This window comes from Bison bison, unplaced genomic scaffold (assembly GCF_000754665.1).
Source record: "Bison bison bison isolate TAMUID 2011002044 unplaced genomic scaffold, Bison_UMD1.0 scf7180017864163, whole genome shotgun sequence".
Taxonomy (NCBI): Eukaryota; Metazoa; Chordata; class Mammalia; order Artiodactyla; family Bovidae; genus Bison; species Bison bison.
This window is the reverse complement of record NW_011494735.1, coordinates 2,108,267-2,125,128: the sequence shown is the minus strand read 5'-3', so window position 1 is coordinate 2,125,128 and position 16,862 is coordinate 2,108,267. Positions and strand designations below refer to the sequence as shown.

At 34.1% G+C, this 16,862-nt stretch overlaps 1 protein-coding gene across 2 annotated transcripts in view; it reads right to left on the bottom strand.

The window, feature by feature from the left end:
* Positions 1 to 2,318: 2,318 nt before the first annotated feature.
* CPNE8 (copine VIII) overlaps positions 2,319 to 16,862 on the bottom strand; it is a 274,643-nt gene continuing 260,099 nt past the window's right edge. For both annotated transcript variants that reach the window (XM_010841510.1, XM_010841509.1), the window contains exons 19-20: positions 15,459 to 15,532; positions 2,319 to 4,205 (exon numbers count right to left, since the gene is read on the bottom strand). In XM_010841510.1, the coding sequence (XP_010839812.1) occupies positions 4,017 to 4,205; positions 15,459 to 15,532 (263 nt within the window). In that variant the 3' untranslated portion in view covers positions 2,319 to 4,016. The remainder of the gene's footprint in view (positions 4,206 to 15,458; positions 15,533 to 16,862) is intronic.

The following is a 16,862-nucleotide window of genomic DNA, read 5'->3' as shown; positions in this document are numbered from 1 at the left end:
GGTTTGGGTTATTATGTCACATTAGCCCCATCAGATTGTCCTCAGGGCATTCAAGCCTGATCCTTACCCTAAAGACCAATGATGCAGCCCACGCCTCTCTGCCCAGCCCTCACTCACTGCTGGTGGTTGCGAGTGTCTGAGCTGCTTCTCCACTGGTAGTTGCAGTTAGGCACATACTCTGTGGTTTTTTATTTTTCCAGTTATGTAGCCCCTCTGAGATTCCAAATCTCTCCACTGACATGCCTGTGAGAGGGTTTCCTATTGCATGGAAACTTCTCCTTCATGACTCCCTCCCCAGGATAAGCCCTCTATCCCTAAATCCTTTGTCTCTATTTTCATCTTTTATATTTTGTCCTACCTCCTTTTGAGGCAACTGGGCTGCCTTTCTGGGTGCCTGGTGTCCTCCGACAGTGTTCAGAAGTTGTTTTATGGAAGTTGCTCTGCATTCAAATAATCTTTTTATGAATTTGTAGGGGAGAAAGTATCTCCCTGTCCTATTCCTTCACCATTATGGGATCGCCCTTCATCAGGGTCTTTTCTAATCAATCAGCTCTATGCATCAGGTGACCAAAGTACTGGAGCTTCAGCTTCAGTATCAGTCTTTCCAATGACATTCAGGCTTGATTACCTTTAGGATTGACTGGTTTGATTTCTTGCAGTCCAAGAGACTCTCTAGAGTTTTCTCCAACACCACAGATCAAAAGCATCTATTCTTTGGTACTCAGCCTTCTTTATTGTCCAACTCTCACATCCACACATGACTACTGGGAAAACCATAGATTTGATTATATGGACCTTTGTTGGCAAAGTAATGTCTCTGCTTTTTAATACACTGTCTAGGTTGGTCATAATTTTTCTTTCAAGGAGTAAGCATCTTTTAATTTCATGACTGCAGTCACCATCTACAGTGATTTTGGAGCACAAGAAAATAGTCACTGTTTCCACTGTTTCCCCATCTATTTGCCGTGAAGTGATGGGACTGGATGCCATGATCTTCATTTTTTGACTGTTGAGTTTTAAGCCAGCTTTTTTTACTCTCCTCTTTCACCTTCATCAAGAGGCTCTTTAGTTCCTCTTCGTTTTCTGCCATAAGGGTGGTGTCATGTGCATATCTGAGGTTATTGCCATTTCTCCCGGCAATCCTGATTCAAGTGGTTGAATCAGCCCAGCATTTCACATGATGTACTCCGCATATAAGTTGAATAAGCAGGTTGACAATATACAGCCTTGATGTACTCCTTTCCCAATTTGGAACTAGCCTGTTTTTCCATGTCTGGTTCTAAATATTGCTTCTTGATCTGCATACAGGTTTCTCAGGAGTCAGGTAAGGTGGTCTGGTATTCCCATCTCTTTAAGAATTTTCCACAATTTGCTGTGATCCACACAGTCAAAGGTTTTTGTGTAGTCAATGAAGCAGAAGTAGATGTCTTTCTACGGTCCAAATGGATATTGAAAATTTGATCTCTGGTTCCTCTGACTTTTCTATATCCAGCTTGAACATCTGGAACATGTTGAATATTGTTATTTCACATACTGTAGAAGTCTAGCTTGGAGAAATTTGAGCATTACTTTGCTAGCATGTGAAATGAATGCAATTGTGCAATAGTTTGAACATTCTTTGGCATTGCCTTTCTTTGGGATTGGAATGAAAACTGACCTTTCCCAGTCCTGTAGCCATTGCTGAGTTTTCCAAATTTGCTGGCATACTGACTGCAGTGCTTTCACAGCATTGTCTTTAGGATTTGAAATAGCTCAGCTTGAATTCCATCACCTCCACTAGCTTTGTTTGTAGTGATGCTAAGGCCCAATTGACTTTGCACTCCAAGATGTCTGGCTCTAGGTGAGTGATCACACCATAGTGGTTATCCAGATCATTAAGATATTTCTGTGTAATTCTTCAGTTATTCTTGCCACATTTTCTTAATATCTTCTGCTTCTGTTAGGTCCATACTGTTTCTATTTTTTATTTTTTCCATCTTTGCATGAAATGTTTCCTTGGTATCTCTAATTTTCTTGAAGAAATGTCTAGTCTTTCCCATTCTATTTTTACAGTTTTAGATAAATCACCTAACCCTTTCAGTCCTGGTGTCTTCATTTATGCAACAAAGAGACAAGTCTAGGTATTTTTTAATCTTATGCTTGTTACTAATATTACACACATTTCTAATTATTATTCTCAACCATGCAAAGGATAAAGCTTGTAACTGAGCCTGTTTCTTAACCTTGTGCCCCCTCAAGATTTGGGCACACTAATATTTAGACAAAGAAGCACACAACTTTCATTTTTTTCTGATCAATTCAAAAAGAAACAACTGATGTTTTACAAGAGGGAAAGAATATTGATTTTATTTATTTTTATTTTTGAACTGAAGAATGACGGCAAATAATAATAAAATTGCAGGGTAATAAACTATGCTGGCATAAACATTTAGGACCAGTAAAGGAAATCATCAGATTCTATGTCATTTATACATAAAATTTAGAGAGCAAACAGTTATCCTTTCAAAGATTTTAATTTATATTCCAAAATGAACAATTAAAGATTGCATAATTATATAACATTGCTATTGTTAGATATGTGAATATATGTATATTTTCCTTTTCTGTAAAATAATTTCATGCTTATAAAAGTCACCTTTAGTCAACTTGGGACAAATAGAACAACACATAGTAGAAATAAACCGAGTAATAAATAGGATATAAGTAAGGAAAATATTATAAAGCAGGTACACTGTTGACATAAAAGAAAGAAATAAACATACTTTTCTATTACTTAAAGGAAATTCACAATCATTTCCAGGAATTCTTTAAGAATTTAAGGCCATTTGTTCTAGAGAAATGCTTTAATTTAGACACAACTGTCATTCTTGCCACAAAACTGTAATCCTCGTAAAAACTGTACATGCAAAAGCTCTTTACAATTTTTAACTGTGTACTATCAGATCAGAACATAGGAGCAGATTTTTTTCACAAATGTGTCGAGTATTAAGTCACGCAGTTGTATATATTTAATTGGGAATTTCACAAAAAACTTCTTGCCTGTACGTTCTGTGTGGCAACTTGGAAAGGAATACAAATCAAAAGAGCCAGTATCCCTTTGAATTAAAATAATATCTAAGCAAGGTATAATGAAAAAAAGTGTTTAAAACATCTGCTGCACAGTTAAATACTCTGAATTTTAGTCTTTCTACATAGTATTGCAATATAAAGACATTACTTTTTACACAAAGTATTTTCTGTGCATTTATAGTACACAATGTTTGACTTTTTATTATTTCTACTTATTATTACAAAACATAAACAAACTGCAGTTTAAATTTAGAACCCAAACTTGATGAAAAAGTGTATGTTCTTTCAGGATACACAGCTGCTAAGTGTAAATTCCCATACTTGACAAATAGCATAGGGAAACTGTTTACTAAACAGATGCAGCTTCATAAGACAACTCACTGAGAAATGTGAACTTATTTTTACTTTCCCTTCTTTGCAATTGCATTTGATCAGACAGTCATTCAAAGATATTGCTCTTGTGATTATAGCTATTGCAATTTAGAAGACAAAGGATTCAATATTCAAAACTTGTATTCTTAAGAATAGTTATAAAAGTACTGTAATTTAAAAAGTAGTAACATGTAAACATTGATACAGAGAGACTGCTTTCCTATACACATAGCAGTCTAAGACAATATCTGAGTTAAAAACATAGGTTGTGCTTTTTCCTGACAATTCACTGGAAATTAGCTGTTTTTCCAAAAACTTTTAAAGATTCATACAAGACATCATATTTTGCGTCAAGCATATAAACAGTTTTTCTGTTGCTCATGCAACAACCATATTTACAGTTTTGGTTTAGGAAGATAATAAATTTTGGATAGAAAACAGCATACTAACCAATTCTGCTGAAACCAAACTGAGATGAATATTTTATTCCCTGGTTCATTATGGAGCACCAGGAGAAAAGAATGCACTCAGCAGTTCTAACCAAAGTGTAGTTACATTAGCATTTTGGAACAGAGTTATATTTGAGTCTGTAACACATGTGTAGATGGGGTGTATGGGGGAGGTGCAGGCGATGGCTTGATTCCTCTGGCCCTCATGTAGGACAGAAACTGCTCAGGGATCTCCGCTAGGACATCTTTAGCTAATCTAGCCATGCTCAGAATGTGGTTTCCACTTCTGTCAATATAATCTCTGAATGGCACGAACTAAAACAGAGTTGAAAGTAAGTTATTTAACAGAGCTTACCATGCTATTTAAATAAATAAAAAAATAGACACAAAACTAACATATATGAACTTTTGGTTGTAGGAGAATCAGAGAAGCTAGAGTAATGAATGGCAAGATGCATAATAATTACTATGATTTAAAGAGATTTGATTCATTATAAATAGCTCTAACAGTGACCACAACTTTCTTATAATTTTTCTAAAATGAGATGTGATTGTTATTTATGTTTTTTCCCCACAATAACTGTCTCCTGGTCCTGATACACCCATCATGTTGCTACATGCATTATGCAGTTCTGAGTTCTACACCTAACCTGACTCCCAATTGAATGGAGCACTATCTTCCTCAGGGTTCAGTTTCTTCTCAAATGAAGTTAATGCATGCTTAACTTAGCTTTCAGTGTAGAAATATTACTCAATTCAGGGTTAAAAAATAGTGTACATTGCTAAAGATTCCTGAACACATGTTAAGTAGTTTAAATTATATTACCAGACCATCAAATCACATGGACAATGAATAAAAAATTTATACATTTCATATTAGTATGAACCTGAAATATGCTTGATTTTTGTATGTTATTTGGAAAGGCAAACAATAAACAATTGGAAAACTTCAGCATAGATTTTGGTATACTTCTTATTGACGTATACCAAATATCAAAATTATTTTTACAATACATAAAAATGATTGCTCTATCTTTATATAAACAATCTGTATCACTGAATACTCTGACAATAGATTGCTTGATTCTGTTCTCTGTTATAAAGGTTACTTAATAAAACATTGTGCTGTTTGAGAGGAGTGATTCAATTTCCCCTTAGAGACATGATGATTCTTGAAAGCAACTTGAGAACTGGTAATGTTGTGATAGTTTGGGCATGCAGTAATTTTAGGTTTTGGAGAAAAGGCACAGTGAAGATGTTTCAGGAGGTTGAACAACTTTAAAATATAATGTTTTGAAGTTTAAATTAAATCATTTTTTTCCCCCAGAGAATCAGGGAGTGAGCACACTCTCATCTCATACGTAACTACTTTAAGTTTATTTTGAGAAATTTACTTTTGATTTACACAGTTACTCAAGATGTGCTTTCAGAAAACAACTGTTATTAGGAAGCAGACTTTAAACCAGTCAGATACTTGTGATAGATAAAGCAAGTTAAAATGTTAAATAGCAAATGTAATACCACTTATACAGTGAAAGCAATATCTTTTAAGGAAGATCAGAAAAGTACTTCTTTCTTTTTAATATAAGGCATACTACAGACAGAAGAATACTTATATGATCATAATTTTACCCTGTTATGGTACCAAGAGGAAAACAACACAACTTTTAGAAATGTGATAGAAGGTGACAAATCTTTCTCTTATCTTAAAGGTAGTTAAGTAAGGATAAGAAAAACACTGACAGAGTAAATATAATCTTCAGTTGAGAAAAGAAATAGGCATATATGAATGTTTGTAAAGTTATTATCTAATTTGGACAATATGATATTTTTAACAAAAAAGCAAAGAGATGCAAACAAAGTTAGGGTTATTTTCTTTCTGACACTATAAGGTGAACACAGTGAAGGACTGATGAGAAAAAATATCTAAATTCTGCTAGTGTTTATTTCATTCTTATTTTAAAAGGCATATTATTTTAAAAATAAACATTTAGTGATGGTTTGGTTGCCTGTGTGTGTGCTAAGTCCCTTCATTTGTGTGTGACTCTTTGCAACCCTATGGATTGTAGCCCACCAGGCTTCTCTGCCCATGGGATTCTCCAGGCAAGAATACTGGAGTGGATTTCTATGACCTCCTCTAGGGCATCTTCTTGACTTAGGGATCTAACCCGCGTCTCTTATGTCTCCTGCACTGGCAGGCAGGTTCTTTACCACTAGCAGCACCTGGGAAGTAGAGATCTATATCTATTTTATAGGAGATCAGTTTTTGAACAATTTATAGCTAACACCTATATTTCAGGGAAATGGCAACACTCTGGCAAATAGTTTATTCTTTTCTAGGGAAGAGGGAGACCTTACCTGCTTGTGTCTTTCCTTTACCTCAACTTTGCTCTTTTATTTACTTTTATTTTGGTTTTGACTTTTTTCCTAGACCATGGAAGCTAAATGCAGTTATCTTTTTATTCCCTCAACTCACAAACTCTGGAATTAGACTCCCCAGGTTCAGAGGCTGGTCCTGCTGCTTATTAGCTGCGTGATCTTGGACAAGTTATTTTCTACTGTCATTCAGTTTCCTTTTCTATAAAATGAAGATAATAATAAAACCTTCTTTATCTGTTTGTTATATTAAAAAAATCAACAAATAAGTGCTTAAAACAGTTTTAAGCTCATAATATGTATGATAGTCATTATTACTATTCATTAATGTATACATTTATATATGCAATATAAATATTGGACTATTTTCTTACTAGTCTTTTGTTTACACTCATATCAAACTTTACAAGAAATATTTTTTTATCAAGTTTTTATCTCTTTCAAATTTAGGAAAGTAGGAACAACAACACAGAAATATAGATCAATGGAACAAAATAGAAAGCCCAGAGATAAATCCACGCACATATGGACACCTTATCTTTGACAAAGGAGGCAAGAATATACAATGGATTAAAGACAATCTCTTTAACAAGTGGTGCTGGGAAAACTGGTCAACCACTTGTAAAAGAATGAAACTAGAACACTTTCTAACACCATACACAAAAATAAACTCAAAATGGACTAAAGATCTAAACGTAAGACCAGAAACTATAAAACTCCTAGAGGAGAACATAGGCAAAACACTCTCCGACATACATCACAGCAGGATCCTCTATGACCCACCTCCCAGAATATTGGAAATAAAAGCAAAAATAAACAAATGGGACCTAATTAACCTTAAAAACTTCTGCACATCAAAGGAAACTATTAGCAAGGTGAAAAGACAGCCTTCAGAATGGGAGAAAATAATAGCAAATGAAGCAACTGACAAACAACTAATCTCAAAAATATACAAGCAACTCCTACAGCTCAACTCCAGAAAAATAAATGACCCAATCAAAAAATGGGCCAAAGAACTAAATAGACATTTCTCCAAAGAAGACATACAGATGGCTAACAAACACATGAAAAGATGCTCAACATCACTCATTATCAGAGAAATGCAAATCAAAACCACTGTGAGGTATCATTTCACACCAGTCAGAATGGCTGCGATCCAAAAGTCTACAAATAATAAATGCTGGAGAGGGTGTGGAGAAAAGGGAACCCTCTTACACTGTTGGTGGGAATGCAACCTAGTACAGCCACTATGGAGAACAGTGTGGAGATTCCTTAAAAAACTGGAAATAGAACTGCCTTATAATCCAGCAATCCCATTGCTGGGCATACACACTGAGGAAACCAGAAGGGAAAGAGACACGTGCACCCCAATGTTCATCGCAGCACTGTTTATAATAGCCAGGACATGGAAGCAACCTAGATGTCCATCAGCAGATGAATGGATAAGAAAGCTGTGGTGCATATACACAATGGAGTATTACTCAGCCATTAAAAAGAATACATTTGAATCAGTTCTAATGAGGTGGATGAAACTGGAGCCTATTATACAGAGTGAAGTAAGCCAGAAGGAAAAACATCAATACAGTATACTAACACATATATATGGAATTTAGAAAGATGGTAACAATAACCCTGTGTACGAGACAGCAAAAGAGACACTGATGTATAGAACAGTCTTATGGACTCTGTGGGAGAGGGAGAGGGTGGGAAGATTTGGGAGAATGACATTGAAACACGTAAAATATCATGTAAGAAACGAGATGCTAGTCCAGGTTCGATGCACGATACTGGATGCTTGGGGCTAGTGCACTGGGACGACCCAGAGGGATGGTATGGGGAGGGAAGAGGGAGGAGGGTCTAGGATGGGGAACACATGTATACCTGTGGCAGATTCATTTTGATATTTAGCAAAACTAATACAATTATATAAAGTTTAAAAATAAAATAAAATAAAAAAAAGAAAAAAAAAGAAAAAAAAAAAGGAACAACTAAATTGAACAGAACTGCAACTTAAAGCTCATTTGCCCAAACTGATTCACTTTTTTCACAAATAGGCAAAGTTAGTTGTTAGAGCAACTCTGTAGAACATTTTCCTTATACTGGATATAAGTATAAAATAAAGATGCAGAGTGTCAAGGATATGGTATATTTCCACTGAATAGAATGCATTTATTGGTATTCTTTGTATGAATATGACAAATTGTTCAAAGTAAAAATTGATTTGTTCCCCTAACCTGAACAGTTTAAGGGTCCAAGTTAATTTATGGTACCAGTGACCAACATACATTCATAAATGTGTGGGTGTTATTTTGAACAGAAGGTCCCTAGGTACAGTGATCAGAAATAAGTGATTAAAAGGGACAATAAACAGAAGGGTCTGATAAGTTGAGTGGAAAATAGTTACTGTAGAAGTATATGAACAATAGTCCAAGAAGAAAGAGAGTATAATTTTGTCATGAATAGTGTGAGGTTCAACATTGATAAGAGGTAAAGGAAACAGAGTCACTTGTCATTTTCATGTCTCATGTAGGGAAGTGCTTCTTGACTTACTGAAGAGTTGAATGTTTCTTTGGAAAGGATGAGATAATTTAGGTTAGTGAGTAGAACATTGTCAGCCATCTTTTTCTCTGCTCCCAACACACATATGGGATCAGGCATACTCCTGTTGATAATATCACAGGTACTCTTAACTCAGGAGCAAAGTCCATACTCAAGGGACATATCAGAATCTGTGCCCACATTTAGTAAACATAAGTTAAGTGAGATATATACCTCCCTGCTTGGTTGAAAACTAAGATTTCTTTCTTACCCATTATTTATGAACGTGTTTTAAGGATAAGTAGAGCTGTATGTATTGTGAGAACAATGATTTTGAGTCTTAGTTTTGACATTCCAGAGTGTCATAACATTGTTAAAAATAAATTTATATTTACTTCAATAAAAATTTAACACATCTTACAGCATTTGCTGGAAAAGTGGAAAAAACAGATGTTTTAATAACAAATAGATCAGGAATTACATTTTTTAGATTATGGTACTAGTACCTAAATTTGTTGTTCCTACTTTGCAGAGCTCCATTAGTGCTTTTCATGTCTAAGCCTTCAAGGTTATTATTCACCTTTTAATGGAAGATATGATTTAAATATATTTTTTAAGGGAATGACAGGCTGGATAGCAGCTGAATGAAGCCAGGATAAATGGTACTGCATTATATTCAATGGCCAATCCATAGCATAAGCAAGTAAATGGAAAACCTTTACATATATTGATTTAGAAAATAACTCACTGAAGTTTTATAATAACAACAATAGAATCTCATCCTGCATGCTGTTTATATTATAGCCATATGAGAGTGAATCTTGAGACAATGAATATAATCACACATAAGACTGACTACAATGTCATATGCCAAGGTACGGCTGCTAGGAAACAATGATATAAAAATGCCTTCACACTGGACTATGCTAATATACTGTCAATAATAACTGATATTGATATTAATTTTTTGAGCAACTGGCAGTTGGAAGGCTTTCTGCTGAGTGATTTAGTACAATATCTATTTAGTTCTTATAAGGATATTATAAACTTACAAAGAAGAAAATAAAAACTTTAAGTTTCACTAACTTATCCCAAGATCAGATAGTTGTATGTATCAGAGATATTAATTAAATTCAAATTGATCTATTATACATTAACTACTACAGTGATATGAAAAGGGGACTAGATCTTCTTAATCTTAATTATAATTTGGCCTTTTAGGAGAGTGGATGCATTAAAACAGAAAAGATTTTGCAATCAGAACTCTGTTGGCTTTTTTGGATCTACAGACTTGTGACCTAAATAATTTCTCACAGGTTGGTTAATATTCCATCTTGGGCTTCAGTGTCCTTATTTATAAACGTTAAAAGTCAAAGTGGCCAGTATTTTGAGGAAGATATAAAGCAATACATTAATAAAGTGAAAGAATGGGGGAATTTATTCAAGAGTTCAGGTGGAGAGCTTTGTAAAAGGCTGTGTACACTGGGAAATTTCAAAATGTAGGGTTTTAGTCAGCCCAATGAGGTGGAAGAGTATTCCAGGTAAAATGACAAGAGAAAATAAGAGCAGAACTAGAGAAATGGGTGATGCAAAGACAATTAATTGTCCTATTTGCCTGTGCAAAGTGGGCATGCGTGTTTGCTTGTATTTGTGTATAGCTAAAAAGGAAGATTAAGGCAGACCATGTATTCTCTTAAATGCTATGTTTAGGTTTTAGAATCAAAGATATACAAAATACTTGTTAAATATTTTAGAATAAGAAATTTCAAGATTACACTGTAACTCTACTTCTTACTGGGCTTTCTGGGTAGCTCAGATGGTACAAACTTGCCTACAATGCAGGAGAACTGTGTTTGATCTCTGGATTGGGAAGATCTGCTGATGAAGGGAATGGCTACCCATTTCAGTGTCCCTGCATGGAGAATTCCATGGACAGAGGAACCTGGGAGGCTGAAGTCAATGGCATCGCACATAGTTGGACACAATTGAGTGAATATCACTTTCATTTCACTACTTCTTACTAGCTATGTGAGTATGGACAAGAAAGATAAAACTTCATTTTTTCTTTTATAAAATATGGTAATCAAGTACTTGTCTCATAAGGTCAAGGTGAAGTAATGTTATAGCTCTTAGCCTGCCTAGCATATGAAGGACTTAATAAATGATTAAGTATTATTATTATATGAATAAGATGGATGCCACTTAAGATTTGACATAAAGGAAAAGGTCAGTTTTCGTTCTGATCGCAAAGAAGGGCAATGCAAAAATATGTTCCAACTACCACACAATTGCATTCATTTCGCATAGTAGGAAGGTAATGCTCAAAATCCTTCAAAGCAGGCTTCAAATAGTATGTGAACTGAAAATTTCCAGATATACAAGCTGGATTTAAAAAAGACAGAAAAACCAGAGACTGAATTGCCAACATCTGTTGGATCACAGAAAAAGTAAGGGAATTCCAGAAAAACATCTACTTCTGCTTCATTGACTATGCTAAAGCCTCTGACTGTGTGGATCACAAAAAACTGTGGAAAATTCTTAAATTTCGGAATACTAGACCACCTTATCTGCCTCCTGGGAAACCTGTATGCAGGTCAAGAAGCAACAGTTAGACCTGGATACAGAACAATGGACTGGTTCCAAATTGGGAAAGGAATAGGTCAAGGTTGTATAATGTCACCCTGCTTATTTAACTTACATGCAGAGTACATCATACAGAATGCCCCGTTGGATAAATCACAAGCTGGAATCAAGGTTGCTGGGAAAAATATTAATAACCTCAGATATGCAGATGACACCACCCTTATGGCAGAAAGTGAAGAGGAATGAAATGAGCCTCTTAATGAAGATGAAAGAGAGTAAAAAAAGCTGGCTTAAAACTCAACATTCAGAAAACTAAGATCATGGCATCTGGTTCCATCACTTCATGGCAAATAGATGGGGAAAAAGTGGAGACAGTGACTGATTTTATTTTCTTGGTCTCCAAAATCACTGTAGATGGTGACTATAACCATGAAATTTAAAGACGCTTGGTCCTTGGAAGAAAAGTTATGACAAACCAAGACTGCATATTAAAAAAGCAGAGATATGCTTTGCCAACAAAGTTCCATAGAGTCAAAGCTATGGTTTTTCCAGTAGTCATGTATGGATGTGAGAGTTGGACCATAAAGAAGGCTGAGCGCCGAAAAACTGATGCTTTCAAACTGTTGTGCTAGAGTAGACTCTTGAGAGTCCCTTGGATAGCAAAGAGATCAAACCAGTCAATCCTAAAGGAAATCCACCCTGAATATTCATTGGAAGGACTTATGCTGAAGCTCCAATGCATTGGCCACCTGAATCAAAGAGCCAATCATTGGAAAAGACCCTGATGCTGGGAAAGATAGGAGGCAGAAGGAGAAGGTGATGACAGAGGATGAGATGTTGGATGGCAGCATCCACTTAACGGACATGAGTTTGAGAAGTCTCTGGGAGATAGTGAAGAACAGGGAAGCCTGGTGTACTGCGGTCCATGGGGTCACAAAAAGTCTGATATGACTGAGTGACTGAACAGCAACAGCAATGGAGAAGTTGGATGCCACTTAATATTTGACATAATAATAAAAATCCCATCTACCACTCCCAACTTTCTGTGGAACTCAGCTACCTTCTACCATTTACAGTTAGGCTTTTGTTTGTCCACTTAAGAAATTTGGGATATCATTTGGAGTGTGTTAACTTGATTAGCAATGTGTAAGAAATTGAAAGTAGCAAAAAGTTAAGACAGCCTAAATAGATCTTATTTTCTGACATTATTTTAACCACCAGTGTTTACAGCATTGATTATGATGACTTAGGTATTTTCTGATGGTAGGAAGATTGACAATATTATTCTTGGTGTGTCTCTGCAACCTCAATATTATAAATATTCAAGAATATTTCTATTCTTAAAAATAACTCATTTAAAAATGTTTTAGTGAATGGTAGAACCAGGAAACCTGTAATTGTGCAATGTTCTGAGATTTTAATTAAGGTGAGAGAAAAAATGCTAATTCTTCTTGAATACAATGTGATATGTAAATGATTACCCTGCAAACTATTTTTAAAAGATAATCAGCATTTAGGAACTTTTCCATAAGATTAGAAAAGGATTCATCAAATATCTTTAAATAAATATAGACATGTAAGTCAAGATGCCATTGTCACTCAGGAGGCTACTAATTCTCTGGGAAGATCCTGTTCAGTATCTGTACCATCTCATGACTTTTTCAGTTCAGCTTTATATGGTAGAATAGCTTGAGTCAATTCCTTGAGTCTTTAGCTATATATCATCAGGTGTCTTCAAAATCTTTGGTGACCTCAGTGTCACTTTATGATGATATATTAGTCTCAAGATTCTGACTTTTAATGAGAAAATTAAAGTCCTTAAAAATGTGTTGTGTTGCTGTTGTAATGCATTTATGCATTTTATATATATATATATATAGAGAGAGAGAGAGAGAGAGAGAGAGAAAGATGGAGTCTGGAGATAATGAAAGAAAAGCTCAAGGGAAATTTATTGACTTGTTCAAGATCAGAATGACAACATTTTAATTTCATAGACCTGAATCCTATCTCAATATTCTGTCCAATGTAGCAAATCCAATTAGAGACAAAAGACTTTCATGATCAAGGGAACTTTTGTTTCATAAATGAAATAACTAAAAAACTTGGTTGTCACTAACGTAATATATTAGTCATCTTAAAGGAAATCTTAAAGATATGAGCAATCTTAACCACCCTCTACTGTGTGTGTGTGCTCAGTTGTGTCTGACTCTTTGCACCCCATGGACTGTAGCCTGTGGGCTCTTCTGTCCATGGAATTTTCCAGGCAAGAATACTGGAGTGGGTTGCCATTTCCTCCCCCAGGGGATTGCCCCACCCAGGGATCGAACCTACATCTCTTGTGTCTCCTGTGTTGGCATGCAGATATTTTACCACTAGCGCCACCTGGGAGGCAGCTACCTTATAAGGGAGAGAGTAATGCCAATTTCCTTTAAGCATCATTTAGATGATACTATGAAAGATGAAGTTGCCTCTTTTAATTTTGTAAAAATGCATTAAAACAGCAACATAACACATTTTAAGGGACTTCAAATTTATACTTCCTTGCAGTAATTTGATTTTAAGGAAATTGTGAACGAAATATTATGGAGAGACTTTTAAAAAAAAGTGCAGTTACCTGGATCTATAATTATGCTAACCAGGTTAAGGTGAATAAAGTGTCTAATTATAAAAACAAAACATTGTGGGATTCTTAAATAGATTACCATATCACCATGTTCCCTTTGCCAAATGCTTTTAAACAAATTATTCACGTGTGTGTGCTTTTTAACCTAATGTGAACATTAGGTTAAAAGTTTAAATCATATTTAATTGTTTCCTTAAAAAATTGTTATACAGATGTTTCTATCGTAAAACAACTTTGCTGACTGATAAAGAACAATGCATTTGTCTTTGTCAAGATTAATCTTTTTTATTATATTCATGGATTATTTTATATTATTTTCCCTAATTTTAAAAATTATTTTTGTTGCATTTTATTGAGTGTTAAGTAATGTATTTTATATACATTAATGATTAAATCTTTACAACAATGCCAGAACACTGAAATTTAGAAAGCTCGTCCAGGTTATCACGGAGGAGAATCCAGGATTTGAACCAAATTCTATTAGATTCCAAATAGATTTTGTTAATGACTATATTATGGGTGAATATATGTTATTATTTAGGAGATAATATTGAATTCCATTATTTGCACTTTCAAAACTTAAATCATGAGCTCAAATTGTAACAGGGACTTCCATTTCCTATTTAAAAGGTGTACTTCACAGTCTTTTTTGTTTCTGACATCCTAAAAGATATAAACACTCTAAAGTATGCAGAAGTTTAATTGATTTAACTCCATTGCTTCAATCATAAACTTACTGTATTGGTTAAAATTTGGTTAAACTGATTCTTTTCTTTCTATTCCCTCCCAGAACAGACTTCAGTTAAGTATTTTTCTTGATTCTAACAGAATTATGAATCATGTGTATATATGTATATTTATAAAGAAACATATAATCTACTATTATGCTATATTTTATTATATTGTTATACAAATTATTGTTATTATATATTGCTATATTAATACATATTCTTTATATAATTTTTGTATTTATATATAATTCTAAGATCTATTTTTCTACTTTTCTAGCAATAATCTATGAGACAAATAAAAAATTTTACATTTTTGGTTTGTTTCTACTAAGTTTAGCTAGGCTTCATATGTATCAGCTATCTTAAAATATTTTTAATCTTTATTGAGGACTAAATAATAAATAAGCATCATTAAAAGTTTGTTGTGTTTCTGAATTTTAATTTTACTAAAGACTTCAATGATCTTTTCTGATAATAATAAAGTAAGAAAAGATACTTATTAACAATTCTGTTTTATATGTGGTGAACATGAAGTACAGGGGAAAGTAATTGGGTGCTTATTTTAGGCCCTGTTACTTAACATGCATCTCATAATCATCTGCCTAAATTAAACAGAACCTGAGGTTTGATTTCAATTTAAGCTGTTCATTTATAAATCAGAACTGACATGGACTCTTTATAATGAACAAAATAAATAATTTTCATCAAATGTCTTACCTGCACAATGTCTCTTTCAGCATATTTTCCTCTGGAGGAAACTCTTACATCATCTCCATCCAATTCAACCATTGCTTGAAAATAAAATAGGATAATTTATCTAATGCATTTTAGCCATTATACTCTAACAATGTAGGCAATAAGGAAATCAAGATGTATGAAGTAACAATATGTCCTATGTAAAGGCAGAAAGCTTGCTGATCCTTTCATCTCCTCAGCGATTTCTTCCCCAAAACTTAATTGAATGACAATTTTACAAATGCAGAAAGCAAGCGAAGACCTCATGTGATGCTTTGAAAAGTGAGGACAGCCTATACAGTGTAGAAGTCTTTAGGTACATCTCCCATCCTAAAAATTCTCAACTCTGGGTTACATGCTTACATAATGGATTCATCAAATGAGGCTAATTCATTCAGTTTTAATGGTTTTTTTCTGACTTAAGAAACTTGGTACTAATCATTATAGAATTTCCAATAATAATTTGAACTTTATTCTCTTTGAAATTACAACAAACTATGCAATCATATTGTCTGTAATCTTTTTGTGAATAGATTTGAGGGTTCAGGATGGGGAACACATGTATATCTGTGGTGGATTCATTTTGATATTTGGCAAAACTAATACAATTATGTAAAGTTTAAAAATAAAATAAAATTAAAAAAAAACAAAAGGCATCTTTTAGTGACTGGATAAATCATAATTTTTCTGAGGTATGATTTTTTTCATTGGTTAAAAATAATATTGATATTACATAGGTCAACTGTTATTTGGGAATGCTGTGATATAACAGGATTGATGGTATACAGTAGTGTTATGCTGCAATTGAGAACATTTTCCAGAGTTTAATGTTTTTTGGTGAGAGTTCTGTAAATAACTAATTACATGAGGAATGCTAATTTGTACTTAAAGTATAATTCTCTTACTAATAACTCATTTTGTACACACATGATATTCACCAGACTCCAGAGAGCCATTTGCAACTGTTTGCTTTTTGCCCTCTAAAAACAGTCCTCACCCTTTCACTGTTTTCTTCAGTGCTTGGATAATGCATTTCAGTTAAAGATATTTTACTGTTTTTCCTATTTTTTTTTTGATTGAGGTATAACTGAAAAATAACATTATATTATTTTTAGCAGTAAAATGCAATGATTCACTATTTGTGTATACTGTGAAATGATCACCATAATGAGTCTAACTGACCACACATGATTATAAATTCTTTTTCTTTTGATAAAAACTTTAAGGTCTATTCTCTTGGCCGCCTTCATATATGCAACATGGTATTAATTATACTCACCACACTGTATATTACTTCCCCATGACTTACTTATTTTATAACTAGAAGTTTGTGCCTTTTGACTTCCTTCACCTGTTTCACCCACCTCCAACCCTGGCAAGCCTCTG